Genomic DNA, 21,835 nt, shown 5'->3' on the forward strand with positions numbered 1-21,835 from the left:
AATATTGAATCTTGGGAGTTAGTTGCATCATTTTACACTCCCAGCCATGATAAAACTTATGAAAATTTATTTTCAGAAAGGAAAAGTTACAGGGGTCATGTCCTATTTTCATCTGTCTAGAGGTGGCAGTGGATTTAAGAAGTTTTATTGTAATTTCATATCTATTCTCACTTTGATAACTATTTATGTTAAATCATATGCTAGTTTTAGTGAAATATTGGTTGAATCTAGTAAAGTGTTGTCGTTTTTCCTTGCAAAAATTGATCTAATGTTCAAAATTTGCTTTGGTATTTTTCCTATTCAAATAACAATTTTTATAAAATGTAGATAAAATATTGCATACTTAACTGTGAAACAAATTAAGTGATATTTAGGGAACAAAATAAAAAAATTCACTTTTCATTTTAAAAGAAAAATTCTCTAATTTTTAATATACATGAACATAACTTTTTATTAAATAAAATACATTCTTCTGTAGCAATTCATAATCAGCATATCCCAATTCCAACCCTAAATTTTTGCAAACCAGGAGCTACTAGCACTAACAAATATAACAAGTCAGGAGTGGGAGGCTATTTTCATGTACAGAGTTTGGTGATATGTTTAATTTAAATGGATACTTTTCTGAAACAGAATTCTTTTATATATTTTATCTTCTTACTGCTGGTAGTTGGATTTAAAAAAAAATTTAGATTTCTACATTCGTTGCTAAGTAATAATGAGCCTTAGCTAAAATTAGATGTATATTAGTTTCTGAAGTGGACATTTTCCATTTGAAATTAAATAATTAGGTAAGTAATGCCTTTAGTTTCAATGTAATTACTTTAGTATTTAAAATCAATTAAAAATAGATTTCATTTTTAAATAGCTTAAATAATTTTCTTAATAGGTTAAAATGCCTGGAGCTTAATCTTAGAAAAGATATTTTGTTATTTATGAAATCTAAATCCCTTAATTTTTCTTGTGACAAAGCTTTTATTAATAATTGTATTTCCATTACCTTGAAAAAATATATATTTAAATAAAGATAAGCTTTTTCTCATACATCTTATTTTTCTTATTTGCAGTAATACAGACTGATAATTATCAAAATAACAGAATGTTTACAAAAAATTTAACTCCTGGTGAAGCACTTTCCATTAAATATTCTTAATATATTCAAAGAACTAAACATTAACAATCTATAAATATAGTCATATCTATAATCATCAACTTTTATATCAAAAAATTTGGGCTTTGTTTTGACTCATTTGTCACAGGAAATTATCATCAGTGCTTCAGTATATTTTTGCTAAACAATAATCAAGATGCCATTATTGCAGTTCTACAGGAATTAGGAGTCCAGCAATATCAAAATATCTTTTGTTCAAACTCTGTTAAAATTATAACTCCTTATAATATTGATATTTTTACTGTAATTCATTTTTTGTTTGATTTTTATTTTTAGTTCAACTGTTGATGCAAAATCAGAGGAAGCTACTAAAATGGAAAAAGGAAAATCAGCATTAAGCAAAGTTTTGGAATCTTTGTGCATACATCACCAGCAACAAGTTTTGGCAATGTTGAAATTTCTAGTCCAAGAGCAGAATGCTGCTTCTCTTTGCTGTTGTAATACATCTTATACTGTGTCTTCAGAATCTCAAAAGCCTCTAATTGAAGATGATATACATGGTCTATTCTGTCATTGTGAATATAGGCTGGCAGAAAGAGGGTGTTTACAAAATGAAAGACAAAGCCCTAGTTTTGTGCCTCTGCCAGTCTGTATTAAAGATTTACATTGTTTGTCTTGCCAAACTGTAACTATTGAACACATTAAGACAGTAGTGAATAGAGGAATTGCAAACAGTTATACTTCTCACAGGTGCTGTTCTGGACTGTTTCCAAACATTCACTCTACAAAATCGGCCTTTCATACTCCTTTTTCATCGAGGGAAGTACTCAGTGATGTTTCGGTTAGTCTTGAAGATATTTGTAGATCTCGAAGTCCCTCACCCCCACCATTATCACCTGTACAGACTGAAGGATTTGAAAAATTGAAAGATGTCATCTCAGAGCTTTCAGCCTTAGAAAATAACAGACTTGAAACAAACATTAACCAACCTCCATTCCTCACACCAGCAGAAATAAGTAATGACAAAGATGATCATGAAGGTAAAACACATAAAACCAAAATATCCAGTAACTCTGATTCTTTGCTCTTGGAAGGCAGCAATAATTGTACTACAAATCATGAAAAAGGTGAAACTACTGTAATTTTTCAAGATTTAATGGATCGTATTAATGAAAAATTAAAATCAATAGAAACTACAGATACGACAAACCTTATAAAATTATCTAGCAGTGATTGTAATACAGATAATGATTTAAAACTGAGAGATTTAATAACTTCCCTCTTGCATAATGCAAAGGCCAGTGATTACAGTTTTATGGAATTACTGAGTCAACATGATAAAAAGCTAGAAAATAAAATTATTCAGACAAGATTTCGAAAGCGTCAAGAAACATTATTTGCAATGCACCACTCTCCTGATTCACCCATGTTTAGAAGGCAGGCTTTACAGATAAAAAGAGAACTTGCTAGTCTTGATGAAAACTTTGTAAGAAAAAAATGCAGTGAAAAATTTTCAAGGAAATTGGTATGCAATAATGTGATACTTTCAACAGACAAAGAAGAATTCTATAATTGCCAAGGGCCTTCTTTACAAAATTCTAAAAACCTTCAAGACAGCAATCATGCAGAAATATCATTTTCACCAGATTATGCATTACAGTCCTTGGAACTACCCCTTCATAATTTAGATACTAACCTGGCTTTTGACACATTTTCAGAAAGCTTCAAAACAACTATTCCTGAGAAAATGAGCATAAGAAATTCACAGGAGAAATCTGCAGCTGGAAAAAGTTTTTTGCAAAATCATGAGAATTCAAAACTAGAAAATACTCAAACTTCTTTGAAATGTGATGTTCCTGGACTTTTGAGCAGAACTAAACGAAATATTGTGCCTCCAGGATGGTATTCTATATATGTAACAAATAATTATGTTCTCAAAAAATCCCCTAAGGCCAAAAAGGTTTCTGAATCTACAAAAAAAAAAGATCAGGTGAAATGTATTCAAACTGAAAGCTCACACAGTATAGATTTAAACAAAATTGCAATGAATTCTAATTTACAAGTTATTGTGGAACGTTTGGAAGATACAATAAATATGGCCAAGAAGTCTTGGAATAATCAGTCGTTGTTGGAAGGATATAAAGCATCCAAAAAATTGAAAGAAGTTGATGGTAAAGATCAAAATGCTGGTGGAAATATAACTCTTACTGTAAGTAGAATGACATGCAAAGAGCAGAGTTTATCAAAATCTGTGGCAGTATCCAACAATATCCAAAGCAATCCAATAGATTTGAATAACAAAAGACTTGATAATCTGAAAAAGTCATCTATTTTAGATACAGGTAGCTTGATTTCCTCTGTTGAGACTATACCAACAAAATATGAAGCCACCAAAAGCTCTTCTTTTTCCAATTATTCTAGTCCTATCAAACTCATGTTTTTATCTGAGGTTAAAAGCAGTGAAGGAGTCAAATATACTTTAACTTCGGTCAATAATTCTGAATCAAACATTGATTTTCCTTCTTCTGAAAAATGTCCAAACCATCATATAATTGAAAAAAAAACAGAAACAAATGAGGACATTCCAAATGCTAACTTGGAAAATGTTAGTTCTAATCGTAATGGTAGTGACACCCTTCAAAAAGAACTAAAATTAAATTGTGCAACAGAAACAGCAGAATCTTCTGAAACGTTTATCGATCATGCAAATAGCGATAAGCCACAGGAAGAACCTATGGAAAATTCAAACAGTGCAATTGATTCATCTTTTAAAAGAAAACCAGGTAGACCTAAAAAAATAGGTCCCCAGGTTGTGAAACAGATTAAGCGACCAATTGGAAGACCACCCAAACCGAAAACTGATCAAACAGACACTACCATTTGCCAAAATGAGTCCTTTAGTGCTGGAAAGAAAAGCCCAGAATCTCCCCTATCAGAAGTAAAGGAAGGTATTTGTAAAAAGACTATTACTGTAACTGTTATTTATGGAAGGTCAAGAAGAACTAAAAGGCATGTTTCTGAAGGAAGTGTAAGCATCAGCAATGTTACATCTTTAAACAGTAAGGTTACTGATTTTCCAACTGAATGTAATAATCTCAGAAATATTAGAGAATTTGAACTTGACTCGGGTGAAAGAATAAGTGCCATTTCAAGTTTGACAACTGAAAGTGAGATCTTGGGCTTTGAATATGTTAGACCTATCAAGAACAAGTCTGTGATACCTCAACCTTCTAAGAGCATTGTTCGACCAAATCAGAAGCCTTTGGCAATAATTAGGAAGCCTGGTAGACCTGCAAAAGTGAAAATTTCTGGTATATCTGTAACTATTAATAGAATTTCACCTCAGGAGAGAGCAGTGAGTATTAGCAGCTGTTTACCTCCTTTAGAACAAGAGACTATGTTGGAAAAAAGTTTGCCTGAAGAAAAGTATGCTTCTCAATGCAATAAGATGGATACAAGGCACGCTGAAGCTGACCTATTCAAGAATGGATCAAAAAGTATGGTTGCTGCTATACCTTTGAGACATTCTATTAGGGACCGAAAACCATCTCTGCATTTCTTACATTCATTAGCATCTTCTAGCTCACTTATTTATAGAAATACTCTGCTTCATAAATCATATAAACTCCATTTGCAGAAAGGCAAAAGTCAGAAGGAAAAAAATAGGCAGTCAAGGTTAAAAATAGCTCCCAAAGGTACACCAGGAGCTAGAAATTTAAGGAATGCAAAAAAATGTTTGGAAGATAAATTAATACCCATTTCTGAAGTATCTTTGGACCCTATAATTTCATCAAACCCTTTGCTCAGGTGGTGGGCTGCTTCTGCTTCGAACGATTCCTTATTAGAGGCATTAAATAATAGATATGAGCAAATTACAAATGCTTGGGTACAAGTCAGTGGAGATGAAGCTGAAAATTATGTTCATACAAAAAGGGAAGACACTGAAAGTAATAATCTCAAAATAGCAAACCCTTTGGAAACCTGTCTTGTAGAACTTGACGTTTCACCTGTAAAAATGCTTTTTCAGAAAAAATATGATTTGAATGAACTCTGTACCTGGTTTATGCAAACGACAGAAACACAGTCTCTTTCACTAGTTAGAAAAGCAAATGCTCGAAACCCTTTCGAAGTAATAAATACCAGAGGAATTAAATTAGGGACCAAATACTCTGATTTTAATACCAGCCCCTTCCGAAAGCACTTTAAAAAATTTGCACTATCTTCTCCTTCAAAATCAGGGAAGTTGCATATACTGCATAAAATGGTTAGCTCTCCACTCTTAAATGTGAAAAATAATTTAACACTAGGTAGATTCAAAAGAACAGAGTTTAAGAGGTTGCGACATGAAAGGTGGAGAAGAGAGGGAAAGCTGCACAACCACGGAACAGTTAATTGGATCTCTAAAAGGAGGAACCTGAGATTTTACTGCCAGAACCAATATTTTAGTAAGACTGAGGGAGGACCAAATGCTGATATCCCACTCCAAGGAAAAAATGCAGTAGGTAATCAGTTTATTTTGCCACCTGAGATCAGGAATGACTTTTTGCAACAGAGGGTGGCAGTGTCTGACGTTAGAACACATGCTAGTTTAGAGAATAAATATAAGTCGGAAGCAAAGGAAAATGGAACAAATAGCAGCCAAAAAGATTTTGAAAGGGGACCAAGACTAGGAAATGTATGTCCAAGTAATTGGAGGTCAAAAACCTTAAAAGATTGTAGAATATTTTTGAGAAAAATCAACTACCTTGAACACAGAAATACTTTTAAGCTAAATACAATCATTTACTCACCTGAATCTGTTAACAGTGGAAGTAATCATCAGACTCATATGGAAGAATCAAAGCGCTTTACCTTAAGATCCCATTCTGCTAGGCAACATTCTTTTAAAAAGCAATCTAAAGAAATAGAAAATGCTAAATCAAATAGTCCTGCAGCTGATAAATTTCCTGGCCAACTTGACAGTAGTAAATTAAATAAATGTGTTAATTATGACAAGACTCCTGATGGCTCTGAAGTTCTTAGCAAATTGAAGAAAAGAAAAAGACCACCATGGAAGACCACAGAAATGTCAACAAAAAGACATAAACGACAGTCTTGCAACAGTGGACAAATGGCAAACTATTATTCAAAATCCCAAGTAGGTAAGTTTTTCTCTACTTAATTTTAAAGTTTCATTGTAGGTGCCTTGAGTAAAGTATAAGATAATGGGTAGAAAAGAAACAGCTGATTGAGTTTTCATTTATTTCCAAAATATTTGGACAACCTAATTTCTTGGCACCTAGTATGAAACTCGTGAAATTAGGTGCTGCTAAATGTACCAGTGCACTTCCCCACATATAATGTGTTCAGTATTTCAAGCAAATTAAAATATATTTAGTAGAGACATAGAAAGTCTCTAAACATGTACCATTAATATAAAAGTTATATTATCTACTTTTGCATTTTATCTAATATAATCTAATATAAAATACAGAAAACAATTTGATAGATAAATAAGCCCAAGTAACAATCTAAAACTTACTATACTACAGATTAATTTATGTTTATCATCTGATAATAGCTTTGAGATCAGACATGTGGAAAGAAGACTCTGTCTCATTACTAAATTAATAAAGGCTATAACATATATAATAATTCTAGGATATCAGTCTCACATTCACCATTAAGTCATTATGCCCTTTGGTACTGCTTTGTGAACCACTTTAATACTCAGCTTATTTAAATAGTGTCAAGGAACAAAATTTTTTTTTCAACTAATCAAACTTGTTGAATAGATTTATTCCTATTAGACTCTGAACTAGACTGCATGGATATAAAGATAAGGATTTATTTCAAGAGATAATCCATAGCCTATCTAGGGAGAAAGTCATATATAGATAATTTTAAGGTAATGCAAACTGAAATTACTTTATCAAGCAGTTATATGCTTTTCTCTGTTATACTAACCTGACATTGGTGCCTCAGGGAAACTGTTACTCTTAGAACCTAGCAGAAATAGGCTATGAACACTAGTTGCTAATGTAGCCACTTCTAACTCTGCTTATTGATAATTCAAGATAAGTACACGTATGGTAGTGCTTGTAGATTTCTTTCTTGACACGAAAGAGTGCCAGGTTACACTGGAAATTTAAGGATTTTTTTCATGTGATTGCATTGTTACATTGTATACTTTAGGGGATTTTTCTGGGGGTTGGGGAGGTATTGGTGACTTTATTTTTACCTTTTAAAACATTTTTATAAGTGAAAAAAGTACTATCAGATCTTACATTAAAATATTAAAAGTAGTAATTAAACTTGAATTTTATGGCCCCCTAGAGTCAATTATTTAACTAAAGAGGTAACTTTAAAATACCTGTTTCAATAATATCTAACATGCAGTGATTAAAAATTTTAACTAAATTCAATTATTAAAATTTTAAAATTAGTCCCCATTCTGAAACAAGAATCAAATCTAAAGTTATACTCTTTGTTTTTTACCTTCAGGATAACTAAAAATAACATTATAACAAATAGTATGTCAGGAAAAAAAGGGGAAGCCTGATAGTGATTTTTAAAAAAAGTCACCTAAAAATATACACACATCTTTTTAAAAGACTGTCATGAGTGGAGAATAAAGTAGTGTTTCGTTTTTAATTCTTTATACCATCCTCATTTCATGCTGTTTGAGTTTACCAAAGGTAGTTTGCATTAATTCATTTTACAAAAGAACTGTATTTTGTCCTTTCAGCTTCTTAGCCATTGTACCTTCCTAAGGTCTAAGTATAAAATTTATTTTAATATGATTCTTCATCGCACTAAATATTAGGTTACCCTAGAAAAATAGGATGGAAGATGCCTAATTATTACTTTTCAAATTAAGTTCAAAATCATTTTGTATTATGTAAAAAGAAAATTAGTATTAGAGCAAGACTTGTTTTTACATTTTAAAAATTATTAGTACTATTTTCCTGTTCTGCTTAAAGTTTTATTTATCCTTTACTGATAACTTTCCTTCTTTATTTTTTAACATTCTTTTTTTAATCAGACATTTTTGTAGAGTTGTATTTGACACAATATTTGTTATATTTATCTAATTTTTAAATGTTTCTTGAAATATTTTTTTGCTCATGATATTTGGTATTTCATATTTCTTTTTGCCTTTTTGGAAATGACACTAAAATTCATTATTAGTTTTATATGTGTTCTTCTTTTCATAGAATAATTAGTGAGTGGAGACTTGAGAGACTTTTAACAATAGGGCTTTTCTAGAAAGATTCTAGTTCAGTGTATATAATGTATTATAGACTATTTCTATTGATGGAAAGTTTTGCTTCTACCATGAATGAATGTCTTATTTTTGTACATTTCAAAATTAACTGTTCAGATATAGTTTAATACATAGGAGTTTTAATATTTATACTTTACTACATTTGTATTGCTATATATCTGTAGACGTGGAAAGGAGGAAGAAGAAATACAATTCCATTCTATTCTTTGTTCAATATTTAATGAATGCCTACACTATGCTCTTAGGCATGTAGCAGGTTCAAAAAGTTCTCTTTCTACTTAAGTAGATAAACAAGACCGACATCATTTATTTATCCAACAAATACAGTGTATTTTCTGTTTTAAGAGGGATAGTATATGTTTTAATGGCTAAAGGGTTAAAGTCATGGTTTGTTCTTTCACGGAGCTCATCATCTCTTGGGGAACAGTGAATAGGCAACTCCAGTGGAAAGATGAGTGCTATGATTGCAGGGGAGGTGGATTGTAGGAGCACATGGGAGGGAAATTGAACCCAGGTTTGGAGAATTGGGCAAGGATTCCTATATGGTTATATCTAAGCTGAGATTAGAAGGGTGCCAAAGTAGTAGAAAGAAGTTGGGAGAGTGTCTCAGCAAAGCAAAATGCTTGTGGAAAATCAGGGTGACAAAAAGGCTTGTTTGGAACACTACATAATTTTGTCCAAATAGCTGAGTCATAAAATAGGGATTAAGGATGGGGCATGGGGTGAATGGGAAAATGGCAAAAGATGAAGCTACCTAGGGAAGCTTCGTCCAAATTGTACGTTCATAAAAAAAAGAAATGATTTGAGCCCTAATAGTGACATTAATGGAGAAGAATAGATGTATTTGAAAGTTCTGTGAAGTAGAATCAATACATCTTAGAGAGTAGAGGAATAAAGGATGACATCCAGGTTTTTGGCTTAAGTATCTGGACAAATGATAGTAATTGCACTGAGGTATAAGAACACTCAGGGTATTCGATTTTAGACATAAGGAATTTGAGGTATTCAGTGAGATACCCAAGAAAAGGTGTTTAGAAAGCAATTAGTTAATAGGGCCTTTTTGCTCAGGAGAGAAGTCTGAGCTAGAGATAAAGATTTGGGTATCAGCAAGTCATTGAAGCCATGAGAGTGGGAGAGATTATTCAGGTGAAATGAGAAGAGCCTAGGATCTCAGAGCCCCAAAATATGGAGAAAAAAAAGATGTGTACAATAGACTGATGAGATTAGTCAGGAGGTGAGAGGGAACCAGGGGAGGGCGATGAAAAGGAAATGTGTCACAACAGTGGAGAAAATAGCAGTGTGGACTGTTGATAACAGATCAATTATAGTTGACTTGGGAGGAAGCAGTTTTTGTGGGCTAACAGAGCAAGGAACCTAATGATTGAGTACACGCAGGACGAAGAAATGAAGGAAATTAGCACAGAAACTATAAATGGCTATGATTGGAGAGGAGATAGGGAAGTAATGAAAGGGAAGCCCTGTTAAAGGCAGGTTTTTAAAAAATGTTAAATGCTAATAGGAAGATCAGTGGAAAATAAAAGGTTGAAGATACAAAAATGAGATGGCAAGCAGTGAAAGTTGGGTTGAAGCCCCTGAGTTGATTATTGGATGTTATGAGGCATCATTAGCGAGATTAGCCTTGGCCATCAGGGTCACTTCTTTCCTAAAACATAAGAAGAGTGGGGTATGTATGAGGACACAAAACACTTTATAAATTCACTAGAGGCCCGGCACACAAATTCATGCACCAGTGGGGTCCCTCGGCCTGGCCTGCGAGATCAGGCTGAAATCGGCTCTCCAACATCCCCCGAGAGGTCCCGGATTGGGAGAGGGCACAGGCCAGGCCAAGGGACCCCACAATCAGGGCCAGAGAGGGACCACGGGAGAGCTCCAGGGCATGTCCAGCCCTGTCTCGCCAAGTCCCAATTGGAGCCTATAAGGGCTGGCCAGCTGGGGAGGGATGCAGAGGTTGGCCAGCTGGGGAGGGACCACAGGAGGGCTCTAAGGCATGTCCAGCCCGTCTCACTCAGTCCCAATTGGCCAGACCCCAGCAGCAAGCTAACCTACTGGTTGGAGTGTCTTGCCCCCTGGTGGTCAGTGCACATCATAGCGAGCAGTTGGGTGGTCTTAGCGTATTACGCTTTGATTGGTTGAACGGATAACCAGACACTTAGCATATTAGGCTTTTATTATATAGGATAGGCAAAATATTGAGGATATTTGAGTATTTTCTATGAATCAAGAGTTCTATAATGGATGTTGATAATGTGGATAAGATTAAAAATACCGTCTCAAGAAATAACAATATTGAACAGTTTTGTGATTTTATCTCTGCAGCCAGAGTCTAAGCATGGAGAAAGATGGACCCGTAGGTTTGATAGTTATTGGGACCACCAAGTGGGTATAATAGAAGGACAAAGAGATCAAGCCAAGAATTCATTCAGTGAATAATGAGAAACTATATGATCAAGGTGTAATTCTAAAGAGTCTTTTCTAATAGCATGCAGTATATATTTGAGGGGGGAGCGCAAAATGGGGTATGTGAAGGGCTAATTACAAGACATGATTTTTGAGGTGAAAATGGAATATGACTATTGGAAATAATAATGTAGTCTTTTTTAATTTTAGTTACTTTCTTTTGAGTTCCCAGATTGTGAGAAGGTGCAGGCCAGTCTGAGGGACCCCACCTGTGCACGATCGGGCTGGGAGGGACCAGTGAGGGGACTCCAGGGTGTGTCCAGCCCATCTCACTTAGTCCTGATTGGCCAGACCCCAGCAGCAAGCTAACCTACCAGTGGGAGCATCTGCCCCCTGGTGCACGTTATAGTGACTGGTTGACTGGTCCACTGTCTGCCCCCTGGTGGTCAGTGCACGTCACAGAGAGTGCAGCCTTAGCATATCATTAGCATATTACACTTTGGTTGGTTGTTCGGTTGTTCTGCTGTCCAGTCTATTTGCATATTACCCTTTTATTATATAGGACTAGAGGCCCGGTGCACAAAATTCATGCGGGGGGGGGGGGGTGTCCCTCAGCCCAGCCTGCACCCTTTCCAATATGGGACATCCCTCTCACAATCCAGGACTGCTGGCTCCCAACCGCTCACCTGCCTGATTGCCCCTAACCGCTTCTGCCTGGCAGCCTGATCACCCCCTAACCACTCCCCTGCCGGCCCAATTGCCCCTAACTGCCCTCCCCTGCCAGCCTGGTCACCCCTAACAGCCCTCCTCTGCCACCCTGGTCGCCCCTAACTGCCCTCCCCTGCAGGCTTAGTCGCTCCCAGCTGGTCACCCCTAACTACCCTCCCCTGCAGGCCTGGTCGCCCCCAACTGCTCTCGCCTGCCGGCCTGATCGCTCACAACTGCCCTCCCCTGCTGGCCATTTTGTGGTGGCCATCTTGTGTCCACCTGGGGGCCACCATCTTGTGTGTTGGAGTGATGGTCAATTTGCGTATTACCTCTTTATTGTATAGGATTTTAAGTGCTGAATTAAAGGCAGAGTGTGGAGGCAGTGCATTCAGGTGGCTTTACTGTAGGTATTGCAAATCATGAGAAAATAATTTGTGAATTTAAATATGAGATCAGTGTCTTCTCAATTCAATTAATCCACAATTTTAACTTGGTCAGAACTAGATGAAAGGAAGAGAGATATTTTAACCCTACCAGACTGCTGTGCCAATTTTTCAGTAATTTCCACACAAAGGTGGAATATTGGCACTAGATGAAAGGTAGATGAAAGGTAGACCTATTTTCTACAATGTCTCCAAGTTCCATCTTATTCTAACCACTTGTTTGCATGTAACTAACATTTTTCTATATCATGTTGGTTTTTTTCTCTTTAATGCTCAGGAGCCCAGGTATAGGGGACAGTTAGGTTCAGGGCCTCAGGTCTGGTAGGATTAATGTAAAAATTAGTAAATTCATTGACATTCATTTTTATATGGACTTCATATTACCACTTTGCTAATTGCCAGTGCCTTAGGTAAAACTATTAAAACTTTTATTCTGTTATTTAAAGTATTATAATGAAATCAGGAATTTTTTAAAAGTTATTCTCTTTACAATTTAATTTTTTCCCTATTGTCATTTTCATAGGAACTGAGTAAAGAGAAGAATTTAGGTCATGAAAAGCTTCTGATTTTTACCATAATACTTATTAAACTACTAGAGGCCTGGTACACAAATTCGTGCACAGGTGGGATCCCTCAGCCTGGCCAGCTATTGGGGCCATTTCGCCCAGACCCGATAGGGGCTGGCCTGGGGGAAGGACTGCGGGAAGTTAGCCAGCCGCGGGAGGTTGGCTATGGGAGTGCACTGACCACCGGGGGGCAGCTCCTGCATTAAGTGTCTGCACCCTGGTGGTCAGTGCGCATCATAGTGTTCGGTCGACAGGTTGTAACGATCACTTAGGCTTTTATATATATAGATAAATCAGCTACTTTGAGAATTCCTTGTCTTGGTGTTTTTTCTAGACTTTTTCTTGAATATCTATATGCCATTACTTTGTCAACCATCATTGAGTTATTTTAGGATATCCTGCTTCACTAATTGCTCCATGTCTTTCATGGAAAACCATTCCCTTTAATCAACAAATATTTCAAATTGTTTTTACTTTGGCAACATAATTAAGTATAAATTAAAGAAAGATAATGTGGCTGACTTTCCATACCAGTGGGTATGGAGTATAAAATTATTTTTAAAGATAATTCTCTAAATCGAGTCTGGCCCATGGCACACTTGTAAGTGAAGCTCTGTTGGAGCACCACTGTGCCCTTTCATAGACACGTCTTCTGTGCCACAGGAGCTGAGCTGAGTAGTTGCAACAAAGATCATATAGAGCCCCCAAAGCCTAAAATATTCACCTGGCCCTCTGCAGAAAAAGTGTGCTCACCCCTGTTTATATCAATAGAATTTTTATATGAGTGGCTAGAAAAAAAGTCATTGGATTTTTTTTTTAGTAGATTATTATATCCAGTTCATACCCAACACCATCCACTCCCTCCTGTTGTCCATTCCCTCCTCCCATACAATGCAGTGTATTTCTGACAGGTAGTGTTGTCTTCTCTCTGTGGGACAGGACTTGTCTGCATCCAGCAGAGTGATGCTAGGGGAGCCATGAGTGCCAATTTTATTGTTTTGTAAATCTTTATTCTCTCCCTGCAGCCTCCAGACCTGCTTTGTCTATATCAGGTAAGTTCAAGGGTCATCCTTCTTTTCCTTAACCAGGCCCTACCACCTGTTGGAAAGAGATTGATCTTGGTGCTTCACACCTTATGTTCTTCCCCAAGTGTTCTCTTCTCTCCTTTTCTACCCCTTTTTTCTTTTCTATTTCTTCATATAGGAATTCAAAATCTTAGTTCAGCTCTACTGGCTGCCATCCCTCCCCACTTCACTTTCCTAGGCTTTCTACAGTTTTCTTTGTGGTGGAGCTGAGCACTCTGTGATTACAATGTTAAGTCTGCTGAATGTACCTGTCATTTAATTACAAAAATAAAAGCAGACTAGGTATCTGAATGATTTCATCCTGCCAGGTTTTATCTTGTGTTTCTGTTTGTTTGTTTAATTTTAAACAAAACCTTGGCTTCTACCTCCCCACAATTCCAAATTCAGGCAACCTGGAAAATTCATGTTTCTAACTTTGTTTTTATGTTATATAAATATAGAAATCTAGACCCCCATTAATTTATTCTTTCAGAAATGTCTCCTGATTTATAATTTAATTCAGTTATGGTTGTAAAATACGCTTTGTCCATTTATTTTGTTTTACTTTGGATTATACTATTTCTGTGTTTTTAAGTTTATTAACCTTTTCTCTAGCATTGTCTAATCTGCTGTTGATAAATTCCAGGTGATTTTTCATTTCATACGCTTGTATTTTCACCTCCAGAAATTTAGATTTAGTATTCTTTGTATCTGCCATATACATCCTCCTCATATTTGTGCTTTCTTCAATTTCTTGACTGTGTGGAGTCTATTTAAAATAACCTGCATTAACTTCCTTGTGTGCTGATTTTACAGTCTGTGTTGTCAGTTTCTATTGATTGACTTCTCTCCTCATTATGGACTATGTTTTCCTGTTTTTTGCATGCCTGGAAATTTTGATTTGATGCTAGCCATTGTCACTTTTGCATTGTATGCTGGATTTTTTTTTTTTCAATGCCTTAAATGTATTAGGGTTCTATTCTAGGCATCATTAACTTTTGAGAAACATTTTTATTCTTTCAAATGTTGCTTTTGAGCACTGTTAGGCAAAGCCAGAATAGCCTTTAGTCTAGTACAGTGTTTCTCAACTGGTGATGATTTTGTCCTGCAGAGGATATTTTGCAATGTATGGAAACATTTTTTATTGCCACACCTAAAGGGTAGAGGCCAGGGTTGCTGCTGAACATTCTACAATGTATAATAAAACAGTCCCCACAATAAAGAATCATCTGACTTGCCTAACCGGTTTGGCTCAGTGGATAGAGCGTCGGCCTGCGGACTGAAGGGTCCCAGGTTCGATTCCGGTCAGGGGCATGTACCTTGGTTGCGGGCACGCCCCCAGTGGGGGGTGTGCAGGAGGCAGCTGATCGATGTTTCTGGCTCTCTATCTTTCTCCCTCTCTGTGAAAAATCAATAAAATATATTTAACAAAAAAAAAAAAAGAATCATCTGACTCCAAATATAAGTAGTTCCAATGTTGAGAAACCCTGTCCTAGAGCTAATTTTATGCCACCTGGTAGGCAGTACCAATAACTTAAGACTGTATCCTGCCCGTGTATTAGAAGGTCTTTCCATTCTTGCTGGTGGGAAAATAGATTATATCTAATCCTATAAAGTCTCTATCTAGGGATTTTCTGCCTGGTCCTTTTCAGTAGTTTTTTTTCAAAGCCTTGGGAAACAGTCATGCACAAATCAGTATCTACAGAAGCCAGGGGAACCCTACATAGATCTCTGGAGCTCCTTCTGTACAGCTCTCTCTCCTGTACTGACCCACAAAATCTAGCTGACGTGGGCTCCCTCACCTCCAAAGTTTGTCTTCTCATTTCAGGAAGATTTCCAAGCTAAGCTATTTTGGGTTCCTCTTCCTAGACTGGGGCCTGGAAACTCGCCAAGCAGTAGCCAGAGAAAATTCAGCACTTAACATCCTTTGCATCCCTGCTTTCGGGGATCACTGTCATCTTGCAATTTCTGTCACCCAGTCTTAAAAACAAACAAAAAACAGTATTTCATATATTGTGTCTGTTTTTGTAAGTTGCTTAAGGTGAGCAACTTACAATAAAATTCAGTTCTTCCTCGTGGCCAGAAGTCCCAGATTTTTTTTTTAATAAATATTTATCCAGCCCTGACCGGTTTGGCTAAGTGGATAGAGCGTCAGCCTGCGGACTGAAGGGTCCCAGGTTCGATTCCAGTCAAGGGCATGTGCCTTGGTTGCAGGCACATCCCCAGTAGGAGGTGTGCAGGAGGCAGCTGATCAATGTTTCTCTCTCATCGATGTTTCTAACTCTCTATCTCTCTCCCTTCCTCTCTGTAAAAAATCAATAAAATATATTTTTTTTAAATAAATAAATATTTATCCAGTTTCTATATGCTAGGTGCTGAAAATAGTATGACCAGCAAGCATCTTTACTTTCACCAAGTTTGTATTTTAGTGGGAGGAAAAATAAAATAGAAAACACAAGACAGTGGTAAATTCTGGTAATGAAATCAGAAGATTTAAGAAATTTCTCAGAGGAGCTATTTAGGTTGAGTACTCGGAAAAATGCTTTCTGAAGAAGTATTGCATAGCGGTGGTGGGGTGGAGACATCTAGGATATCATTGCTGACTGAAACTGATTAGGAGGAGAACCCCTAAGAGATTATAGGATAAGGAGAAAAGAAAGCCTAGATAGACTCAGCCTTGAGAAATTTCAACATTCCTTGGCCAGGGAGAGCAGGACATACAGTAGAAACAAGAGGCGGAGGAGAGCCAATATTGTGTTTTGTCTCAAAAGCCAAAAAAAAAAAAAAAATGTTTCAAGAAAGAGGTTGTCTTACTCTTCTTGAGGTGCCATAAAAAAAATAACAGTAAATTAATAAATAAAACCATCGATTGTGTGGCAAACAATGGAAATTTATTTTCTCACAGTTCAGGAGGCTGGAAAATCTAAGATCAAGGTCTGAAGGGTTCCTTTTCTATAAGAGTTCTCATCCTGGCTTGCAGATGACCACCTTCCTGTTTTTTGGTGTATCCTCCACTTAGAGCAGGGGTCCTCAAACTACGGCCCGCAGGCCACATGCGGCCCACCGAAAACATTTATCCGGCCCGCCGGGTGTTTTTGCCGCGGCTGCCTGTCCTGCTTAGCAGCCAACTCGTCCCTGGCCTGCAGTGCGCATGTGTGGAATGTCTGAGGGACAATGAACTGGCCCCCTGTTTAAAAAGTTTGAAGACCTCTGACTTAGAGACATACCAATACCATCAGAATAGTGACCCACCCTCTGATCTCAGTTCACCTTAAATACCTCCTAAAGGCCCTGTATCTTTTCATATAGGGAGTTAGGGCTTCAACATGTAAACATGGGAGATACACAGTAAAGTCCATAGTAGAAGAAATGGTCAACTGTGTTTAATGTTAGGAAGGCAAAAAAGTTGATTTAAACATCATACCTTAGACATCATTGGTCACTTTAGTAAGTGCTATTTCCATGGAGTCAAAGACCTAGAAGCCAGATTGGAGTGGGTTAGGAATAAGAAGAAAATGGTGATAGCAAAAGAATAGAGTAACTCATCAAAGTAACCTAACTCCAGAATTTGAAGTTAAAATTCAGATGAGTTCAAATTCAATGGTTTCAGTTACTTTAGTAGCTATTGCAATTCCAAGTCCCAACACAGAATTCAGTTTCTCCCCCCGATACAACTGACTTCTTTCTCCCTTTGAAAAGATCAATATGTTTGTGAAACCCAACCTAAATGGTAGCTTTCAAAAATATTAGTTTATGCCTTAACACTTTCTTTCTTTACCTTGAGAAACTGAAAGATATGACTAGCAGCTCCTTATTTAGTTAAATATGAGGAAACTTCATACTCTAAATATATAGCTCACCTAGTTATCGCTGTAGCCCTTTGGGATTCCTTTCTGTCTGAAATCTGCGGATCAGACACTTACCATATTTTAAGTATTTTTGAAGTAGTATATAAATGGATATTAACATGGAGAATCATGAAAACATTACAACCCAAGAGTTAGTATGCAGGGTACAGTCATAGATCATAGGTCCTGAAGACTTCTACTTTCCAGTTATGTGACCTGGATAAGTCATTTTACTTCTTTGAGTCTCAATGTGTTGCTGTTAGAATTGAATGAGGTAATGTAAAAAAGACCTTTAGCATAGTGCCTGACATACAGCAACTGCTCCATAAATATTTTCAGACCTTAATCACACTAAACTTTATTGTTTCCTACAGTTGCTAGCTTGCATTAAAGTGTGTTGTCTGTATGAACCATAACATTTTTCCAGTAATAAAGCAAGTTTGTTATTAGAGCTGGATTTTTAAAACATTGTTTTTGTTAGAATTACCAGTAACCATTAAGTCACAAATGATAACTGTATTTCTATGACCCACAAAAGTTTTTCATCTCTTATACTTTGCAAATGCATATCTATATATGTAAAAGCCTAAGCAACCGTTCAAACGGCAGCTATGATGCACAGTGGCCACCAGGTGGCAGACTTTCCAACCAGTAGCTATGGCACGCACTGACCACCAGGGGGCAGACACAACGCAGGAGCTGCCGAGCTGCGGTGACTTAGCAGCTGCAGTTCTCAGGTGACGCACCTGGAACCAGGGAGGAGGGAGCCTGATTCTGGGGTGTGTCATGCGAGGACTACCCTCTCGCAATCCAGGATCCCTCAGGGCAGTGGTCAGCAAACTCATTAGTCAACAGAGGCAAATATCAACAGTACAACGATTGAAATTCTTTTAAGAGCCAAATTTTTTAAACTTAACTATATATGTAGGTACATTGTTATTAATTAGGGTACTCCTAAGCTGGTCTTTGCTAAAAACATCCTCAATCTGAGGGGTCGACTTCAGCGAACGTACCCCCACTTCTTCTAAAGCCACTTCTTCAAAATAGACTCGCCCAGGCCGAAAACCGACTTCTGTGCATGGGCCATGAAGTTTCAATCACACTGTATTTGCGCGCCTGCGTGGTATTTTGTGGAAGAGCCACACTCAAGGGGCCAAAGAGCCGCATGTGGCACGCGAGCCGCAGGTTGCCGACCACTGCCTCGGGATGTTGGAGAGCCATTTTTGGCCCCGATCCCCACAGGCCAGGCCGAGGGACCCCACCAGTGCATGAATCTGTGCACCGGGCCTCTAGTCTACACTGACAAACATGCAATTTGACTGTACCTTTGCTATGCCTTAAGCCACGCCCACCAGCTAATCAGAGCGACTATATGCAAATTAACCCAACCAAGATGGCGGACAGCAGCCACGAGCTGGAGCAAGCAGGACACTTGGTTGTCCTAATGATGGAGGTAGCCAAGCTTCCCAGCTGCCACGGCGGCTCTGAGCTCCACTCAAAGCAACAAAGTTTCAAGGTACCTGCTTTCAGCCAGTCGTGGCCTCGAAGCTGGAGCGAGCAGGAGTGGGTTTCCCCTGGCTATGGAGGAAGCCAAGCTTCCCTCCTGCCCACCCAGGCTACAAAGTTTCAATTATAGAAGGTAAATAAATCCCAGAATAAAAAAAAAAAAATTTAAAAAAGGCTAGGAGCTTCCATAGCCAGGAGGGCTTGGCCAGCCTGAAAACGGCCCTCAGCCCCTCAGACTGGCCAGGCACCCCAGTGGGGACCCCCCCACCCTAAAGGGGGTGTGACCAGCCTGCAAACACCCATCAGCCCCTCACCCAGGCTGGCCAGGCACCCCAAGCGGGACCTCCAACCTGATCCGGGATACCCTTCAGGGCAAACCAGCCGGCCCCCACCCATGCACCAGGCCTCTATCCTATATAGTAAAAAGGTAATATGCAAACTGACCCTAACAGCAGAAAGGCTGGGAATGACTGGTCACTATGACACACACTGACCACCAGGGGGCAGACGCTCAATGCAGAAGCTGCCTCCTGGTGGTTAGTGCACTCCCACAGAGGGAGCTCTGCTTAGCCACAGCGAGGCTGCCAGCTGCCAGTACAGCGGTGGTGGTGGGAGCCTCTCCCGCCTCAGCAGCGCTAAGGATGTCCGACTGCAGCTTAGGCCTGCTCCCCGCTGGCAAGTGGACATCCACTGAAGGCTGCTGGGCTTCCAGAGGATGTCTGACTGCCAGCTTGGGCCTGATCCCCCAGGGAGCGGGCCTAAGCCAGCAGGTGGACATCCTCCAAGGGGTCCCACACTGCAAGAGGACATAGGCCGGGCTGAGAGACTCCCCATCCTTGAGTGCACAAATTTTTGTGCACCTGGCCTCTAGTATTCTATAAGCTTCCATTCAAATGGTATAGAGGCTGTCATTTAGGGTGGATTAAAGCCCAGAAACATTAAAAACAGATGCTGAGATAAGCATTTCTACACCCCTTGCCCTTGTTTTCACCTACCATCTAGTTTACAGTAAGAGCCTCTCTTCCAGCTTCTTCCTCCTTTCACCAAAATATGCAGTGTTAACTAACCCTTTGCATTTTTCTATAGCTCTGTGTGGTTTGAGCATGTTAATGGGCTCTCATTAGATCATCAGGAATATAGAAGGTAAGCAGGGAAGCTGTCATTTTTTTTTTTCTTACAGATGAGGAAAATTAAACTGAAAGGGGCTAAAGTTATTTGTCCAAGGTGAATAAGACTGATTATTATTAGTGTCAGAATTAGAATCCGGGTCTTTACATTCTTTCCCCTAAATCTTTACTCTCAAGAATGCTACTGTAAACATTGCTGAGATTTTGATAGAATTCTAGGTTTAAGTGTATATTTGTTAATTATACATGTCAATCTGTATTAGCACTAACATTTTTTTTCTTCTTATGCATATGTAGTTTTGTGCCTTCCTGGAGTTTGTGTGCCCAAATTTAGACTACACTCTCTAGAAGTTTTCTTTAAAAAACTGTCTTTACAGTATTGCAAAGAATCCTGTGGTTATTAAAGTATTCTTCTGTAATGAATACACCTTTGTCAGTCAAATAACTTAACGGAAAACAAGGTTTTTATGACCATGATTTGTTGGATACTTGATGTACTTATCTACCACAATTAATATAATTTTATTTTCATGGCCTGCCTTAGAGTTTCTCAGAGAAGTGTACATCAGATTTTTTTGTTTTGTAAACACAAATAATAAAAATTTGAAGACTAGAGTCCTTGGAGGAAGGGAAAACATTACTGCTTTATCTGAGCTTTGTCAACTTGAAAAATAAAAGAATTTGAGGTCCATGCGGACACACCAGTCTAATAGTAACCAATGTAAATATTATCAAAAATCAGTTAAAATTTCTGATATGAATGAAGATGTTGTTTTGGATCTCTGATTTGTCACATATCAGGCCATGATTTACTTTAAATAGAATCCTATTATTCACATCTCTATGTTTTGGCTTAAGTGATTTACTATATTTTTTTATTTTTATTGTTGAGATTACAGATGTCCCCCATTTTCTCCCCTTTCCTCCCCCTCCACCAGTCTCTCACCCCACCTCTGACTTTCACCAACACTGATTTACTATTTTTAAATGACATCAGGAAATGCTACTGAAGTCTGGATGCTGCTGCCATTTACCAACTCCAAGTCACTTAACACTAGCTACACAGCTCATTTTCGTCTTTACTAACAGGATCGTAGACCTGTGTGGTTACATAAAGCTTAAGAAGGATCAACTAATGTATAGCGAGCCGTTAGTTTATAAGCAATGTTCACATCTGAAGATGTGAACTGACTCATTAAGGCTCAGGATTACATGTGCATTGCATGTCGAGTGGACACTCAAGTTTCTGAGTCTAAAGATTTTCATCAGAGAGCTAGTAGGCAGGCATAATGGCAAGAGCAGGGACTGTAGTCCAGTTCATAACCTCAGGCATATTTGTACATAAGTCTCCAAGACTGACTTTTATCATTTATTATGAGGATGAATATACTAACCTTGCTTGTTATGAAATTCAATGATAATACATGTGAATGTGCCTAGTAGGCATTCAACAAAGGTTAATTCCTTCTTGTCTCAAAGTGGCTCTGATTCATGGTAGGGACGAATCCTGCCAAGTTCAGTTCTGAAATATACTGACGAAATCTGTAAATGCAGTGATCTTTATCCAGTGGTATCTGAGTGACTGACTTCTCAAGTACCTGGCTTATTGTGTATTCAGTTCAGTAAGGAGGCAGGATTTATTTATAAACAAAAAAATACTTTCAGGATAATACATGCTCTGTCCACTCTAATGTTTAGAGGTCCCAATAATAAAACTAAATTTTCTTTTACAAGGTTGATAATTTCTTTGAAACCGAAGTAAAACTGAAATGCTTTA

The 21,835-nt window shown here is 37.8% G+C and overlaps 1 protein-coding gene across 7 annotated transcripts in view; it reads left to right on the forward strand.

The window, feature by feature from the left end:
• Positions 1-21,835, forward strand: part of LOC308524245 (ligand-dependent nuclear receptor corepressor-like protein) — a gene marked incomplete at both ends in the record, with an annotated part of 150,258 nt that overhangs the window by 125,772 nt on the left and 2,651 nt on the right. The window contains one exon of one of the 7 annotated variants that reach the window (XR_013996394.1): positions 1,448-3,085. The exons of 3 other annotated variants lie outside the window; for them this stretch is intronic. Coding sequence is in view for 3 of the 4 variants with exons in the window: in XM_081098480.1 (XP_080954606.1) it covers positions 1,448-6,252 (4,805 nt within the window). Of the gene's footprint in view, positions 1-1,447; positions 6,253-13,538; positions 13,566-21,835 lie in introns of those variants that run through there. 3 more of the 7 variants (XM_081098486.1, XM_081098488.1, XM_081098480.1) reach the window with 3 other exon arrangements.

The sequence above is a fragment of the Myotis nattereri genome (genome assembly GCF_964212035.1).
Source record: "Myotis nattereri genome assembly, chromosome: 1".
In the NCBI taxonomy this organism is placed as follows: domain Eukaryota; kingdom Metazoa; phylum Chordata; class Mammalia; order Chiroptera; family Vespertilionidae; genus Myotis; species Myotis nattereri.